At 42.7% G+C, this 6,000-nt stretch overlaps 1 protein-coding gene across 1 annotated transcript; it reads right to left on the minus strand.

Annotated features, from left to right (window-relative positions):
- Positions 1 to 1,357: 1,357 nt before the first annotated feature.
- On the minus strand, positions 1,358 to 5,792 carry LOC118337981 (zinc finger protein 2-like). The gene is made up of 4 exons (XM_035675140.1): positions 5,714 to 5,792; positions 4,939 to 5,087; positions 3,959 to 4,447; positions 1,358 to 3,389 (listed from the first exon to the last, which is right to left on the minus strand). The coding sequence occupies exons 2-4, from the start codon at positions 5,051 to 5,053 to the stop codon at positions 2,125 to 2,127; spliced, it is 1,869 nt and encodes a 622-aa protein (XP_035531033.1). The 5' UTR covers positions 5,054 to 5,087; positions 5,714 to 5,792; the 3' UTR covers positions 1,358 to 2,124.
- Positions 5,793 to 6,000: the final 208 nt, after the last annotated feature.

Raw genomic sequence — 6,000 nt, forward strand, 5'->3', positions numbered from 1 at the left:
GACATTTTGGGGGAAAATTTACATTCATGTTCTTTCTTCCGAGAGGTGGAGCTGCTCGTTCCAGCTTTTTCTTCGATCAAATGAGGTACTTTGTATGAGAGCATTGGTTTCCAACCTGGGGGTCAGCATCCCCACTAGGGTTCGGCGTACTTCACAAGGCTTCCTTGATTTTAAGGGGTTTAAAAATGTTTACAAAATATACACAGTACGCCTTTATTTTAAAAAAATGTTCCCTTTCTGTGAAGAAAATTAAATGTAAAATAAACAAGCATTGGGGACAAAAAACACTTAATTTGTTAATTAAAAAAGAAAATAAATTGTTCACTATTTTGGAGAAACTCTCTTGCTGAGAGTTAAGCGCCATGTAGACTCTCCCACCGCTGCCGACCTGTCACGGGAGCGCCGTAACTATTTATACTTGCGGCGTGCTGGTCGCGACACTAGTTGCAGTCCTTTCAGAGGTGGCCGCAACTGAGCAAAGCTACCGAACTTTTGCTATTTCTACGCACTAGAAGAAGAAGAAAAAGGTAAACCAATGGTGACCTCTTTTTTGATTTTCAAATCGGTCGCGGAGGTTCTTCCCAAATTTCATGGATCTCTGTGTTCCTTCATTGAATGATCGTACAGATGCCTGTAGAGGCGCACTTGCTCGGAAAGCTTCTTTCCGGTTTGGCGTGCTCAGAAAAAGAGTGGTGCGCGACCTTGCGCGAGCGGGCCAAAATCCTGGCGCGCCAGCGAGATCTACGTCATTTTGACGTCACAGTGTCGCACGACAGGTCTCAAACGGCAAGCATACTTGGGCCTTTAGATGAGAAGATTGACTCCGATCGCATGTCTGCCCATCAAATATGAAGCTGGAGCCAGTTGCTAGTTAGCTTAGCTTAGCACAAAGACCACAGAATGGGAAACAGCTACTCCATTCAGAAAATGAGACAAAATACTAATTTGTACATTTTGTTTAATCTGGACAAAGTTAAGTTAAAAATGACTGGTTGTTGTTATGTGTCGGACTTTTAGCTAATCTGAGTTTCTTGGCTCGAGTTTTATATTTAACTGACGGATATAATGGATTTTTCTTATCTCAACTCTCTATCACATAAAATGTAACCTTAACTCTAAGAATCTGGTTTGGTACAATTAAGTTTATTGTGCATTCAAATAAATGTGCTAGAAATACTTTAAAATCCCAATATTATATTATACTAACTAATATTCAAAAACAGAAAACAACAACTATCCAAAAATATAAACACAAAATAAATATATAGAGTAAAATATTTATAATAAACAACATATGTTTTTCTTGTTTTTCTTGTCCCTCGTTGTAATCATGCCTGGAAGGCAACAATGAGACTGAGAAAATATTTTAAGACATTTGAAGACATTTTTCTCCATAATCATGACATTAAACTGTATTAAGACTCTAACATTAACTGATGAGTCAAAGTTTTTTATTTTCTTGCAGAACAAATCAACTCATGACTCATTTTCAGGAAATCACACCAAGCTTATAAGGATTGGACCTTGGACAGTTTGTCCCCCCCCCCAACAACAACACTGTGATGAGCTGCAGCAGTGGCGCCACCTACCGAAAAGATGACTGATCATTTAAAATGACAAGGAGGTAAAGCTGTGTGTTTTTTCCTTGTTCCCAGTGTTAGATATTCATATTGGTATGAATATCAAAACTGGTACTTTTTTTCAAATGGTACTCAACCCTATTCATGAGTATTCATGAAATAGTGAATAATGTCAAATACAAAAGAAATGGTGGAACATGAGGCCGAGGGCTGATCTTCCTAGTAGTCAAACATGATATGATGATATTATTTATTTAAATATATGTAGAGAATTGTATAAAAAGTAGCACAAATATCAGGAGACAAAGCTTGTTTTACATAAACTTCATAAAACATGTTACTTATATAAGGAAAACTGTTGATAACTTCTGTTTTAGTATCTTTCAGGCCCAAGCTCCCGAACCGAGATTTATTTCTTTTGTGCGACTATCCGATTAAGGTGGGTCGACTAAGACTCTTCACGGCGACGAGCTGTCGATCAAACAAACTCTCTCTCCTGAGCCATGGCAGCTGCCACAAAAGATACATTTCAGATCCAGTGTCTCTAATCTTTCTTCTTGTGTGTTAATCGGTGGCTTCTGAGGTGCTGCAGGAGCCTGAAGCCCCTCTTACAGTGTTCACACTCGAACGGCTTCTCGCCTGTGTGAACACGTATGTGTTTAGTGAGGTTACTCTTATGGTTGAATTGCTTCCCGCACTCCTTACAGTCGTAGGGTTTCTCCCCCGTGTGGATCAGCTGGTGTTTCTTCATGTTCACGAGCTGGGAAAAGCACTTGCCGCACTGAGAGCAGCGGTGTGGTCTCTCCGTTGTCCCACCACACTTGTGGCTGCTCAGCTCTGCTCGATCGGCGAACTCTCGCCCACATAGGGAACAGCGCGGCGGTTTCTCCTCATGAGTGGACTGGTGTTTTTTCAGACTCGTTGGATGGGCGTAACCTTTCCCGCACTCGTCGCACTTGTACGGTTTCTCCCCTGTGTGGCCGCGTTCATGGAAGATCAGGTGCTGCAGTAGTCGGCAGCTCTTGCCGCAGTGTGAGCAGCGGTGCGGTTTCTCCCCGGTGTGTATCATCTGGTGCTTCTTCAGGTTGTTTCTCATGCTGAAGGCCTTAGGACACAGTGTGCACTTGAAGGGTTTCTCTCCCGTGTGTGTGTACTGGTGCGCCACCAGCAAGAGTTTGACTCTAAAATGCTTCGGACAGAACTTGCACTGAAACGGTTTTTCCCCCGTGTGGACCCGTTCGTGCTGCTTCAGCTTCGCCTGCTGCTTGAAGCTCTTCGCGCAGTAGCTGCAACCGTACGGTCTCTCCTCTGAGTGACTGAGCATGTGTGTTTTGAGGTCTCCCCTCCTGGTACAACTTTTGCCACACTGTTCGCATTTAAACGGTTTCTCCCCTGTGTGAATCAGCTGGTGCTCCTTCAGAGTGCCCTCTCTCCCAAACTGCCTCCCACACACGTCACAGCTGTGAGATTTTTCTCCCGTGTGGATGGGGAGGTGCTGTCGGAGGTTGTGCAATGAGTAGAATCTCTTATTGCATTGTTTGCAGGCGTGATGTCTCTCTCGTGGAGCCTCTCCAGAGTTTTCCTCCTGATTCTCCCTGTTCTCCCTGTGGACACGCACATGCAGTCTCATATGGCGTTGAGTCTGTTCCGACTCTGGCCGGCTTGGCGTAACTCTCGCGGCGCCGCAGTGATACCGCTTGTGTCTGACAACGTTGCTCCTCCTCGCAAAGGACTTTCCACAGTTCTCACAGCGGTGATGTCGAGCTTTGGACGCACCTTCCTGCTCGTTCTTCTTTGGTTGGTTTTCATCTGTCGAGGAAGGAACAAACACACAATGAATATAGTTAGTATTCATAGTTTAGGATCATTTAATAACAACGAGCTGGACAGATTATTTATTGTTTTGGTGATTCAGTTAATTAAATATTCTCTCTTCTATGATGGTTAATTGAATATATTTGGGTTTTGGACTGTTGGTCAAATAAAACAAAACATCTCCGGAGGCTTTGGGCATCTTTCACAATTTGCAGATATTTTACAGACACAATGATGAATCGATTATCTGAACATAATCATTAGATTGCTCCTCATGGGTTTATTTTGTTTCTTATTTATGTCTAGAGATTAAGATTTACTTTCTATGTTTTACATTTCCAGAAGCAATTATTCTTATAATTCCCCCTATTTTGTTTCATGTTGGATTTTATGTTTTAGGTTTTAGGTTTCCTGCACGGCACTAACTGAGTTCACAGCAGCTGCTACTTAGCTTAACCTTCGGGTGATATTCTGCCCACCGTTTGCTTGAGCAGTGAATTTGACAGGTACTCAGTTCTTACATAAAACTCCTTTAAGCATTCATTTTCAATTTTAACATTCACCTCCACCTCCAGGCTCAGAGGCTTCTTCATCTTCAGCTTCATGTTCCTCCGGCGTGGGTACGTTGTCTTCCCCTCGGTGTTCCTCTGAATTACAGATCAGGGCAGCTTTAGGGGATATTTTATAGTTCTGTACGAGCCCGTCGGAGTCGCCACCGCCCTCCTGCATCACTAACATTGCGTGACTCCACTGCAGTTCATCCGTTTCCTCGGTTTTAGTCTCCTCACATTTGGGGACTTCATCGCAATTCGTTGTTTGTTCTTTAAGCAAATCGTTTTCTGCTCCATCGTCACACCAGTCTGGCTGCTGGTCTGACTCCAGCTTTATCGCGTCCGGCGTCCGCTGTACATTCTCAAAGTCTGCCTCCGACTGTTCACACTCCTCTTTTAGCGCCACCTCGATGCCGGCGCGACTCGGATCAGCTGCCAAATCCACCAACTGCCCAGTCAGCTCCGAAGTTTCCCCGTAGTCCGGCTCCTTCAGAGAGAGGACTGAAGGGAAGACAGGTAGATTTATAAAGCACAATTCATACACCGGGGCAGTTTCAAAGAGCCTCACATGCAAGATATCGTGTGAAATGGAAACAGTATGTGACCCAAAGCCTGCGAACACTAACAGCTTCCACCAGATTTTGGAACCTTTATCAAAAGGTTAATTCTGAATACTGAGAGATTCAGACTTACAAAATCAACAGTAACTTGTTTCATTCTGAACTGATTTTCATGAAATTTGTTTTTTTTATAAACGTGAGGAACTGAACCTGTTGCTGGTTATTGGTTGGAATCAATTCAGTCACTGGGAAAATTACAAAAGTCAAGTCAAGAGTCAGCGCTTGGAAAAAAGCTGCAGTGGTTTTGGCTTTTGGCTGTACAAGCAGATGAAATATTGTGTACTGTATACGTTTTCAGAAGGTCAACTTTTTGGCTTAGAGGGGAGAAAGTGATGCTTTGTTTCTGGAGGGATTGTCATGTCGGCTGCTCACCTTCTGGTCCCGGTCTCACAGCTGGTCTCACGTCTGCCGGGGTCTTCAAACAGTCCACCAGGTAGACCGACAGCTGCCTGAAGCCCAGCAGGGACAGACCGCTGGGCGACGCCATGAGCTCCACCGCAGCGAGTCAGAGGTTCATCGACCTAAAAGACAGAAGATTAAGAGTGAATTATACAGGTTGGATACAGGAGGAAGATTATGGTGAGTTCAGGCTTGGATCCCTAATTAGGAAAGAAGTTTAAAAATGCAATGTACAGCACACTGCCTGATCAGCCCATCAGTGATCAATACACACATTATTAAACCATTAATCAAACTAATAACTAACAGCAGTGACTGTCAGACAGCATTATCAAACTTTACCAGTTACCTAGTGTTTGTGTAGTGGCGACAAAACGCCCACTAAAAGCTCCCTGCGCCAAACTCCCTTTAAAAAATATCACATTTTAACTATTTCTAACATGTGCGCAAAAACACTTATCTCTAGAAATACAAGATAAAGTGTGTTACATGTCCACAGTCTGACTGTCACTTCGGCATAAATATAATCCCTAAAGATAAAGTGTATTCTGTACAAACTGTACATTTTGTCTCCTCGGCCGCCGCTGCAGCTGCGCTCTTTCAGTGGGAAACAGAGTCGTTAAATAGGACTGAACGCTTACGAGGTTTGTGCCTCTCGTGTATTAACTTTAAGGTTTAAACGTTATTCATTGTTGGAGGGAAAAGTAACTAGTAACTACACAAAGAGATAAATATTCTAAAAACTTACCAAACGGAGGTGAATCCGGTGTTTTACCTCTAAAAAGCCAAAAGAGAACAAAAGAGATTCTCCAGATTCTTGTTCTTCGTCTTTCTGGCGGATTGTAATCTCAATTTAAACCCGCATATCGCCACCTACCGGACAGTCGGTAGAGCAGCAGCTATTAAAGTTCACATTAGTCTAATAAAAATAAACAATTAATTAATTAACAACCCTGTGTTTGTTAATACATCTTAATAATAATGAGAATAATAATTATAATAATAATATATTCAGTATAATTAAGTTTACATTAG

This window comes from Morone saxatilis, unplaced genomic scaffold, assembly GCF_004916995.1.
Source record: "Morone saxatilis isolate NCDOM2014 unplaced genomic scaffold, NCSU_SB_2.0 Contig4, whole genome shotgun sequence".
NCBI classification, from domain to species: Eukaryota; Metazoa; Chordata; class Actinopteri; family Moronidae; genus Morone; species Morone saxatilis.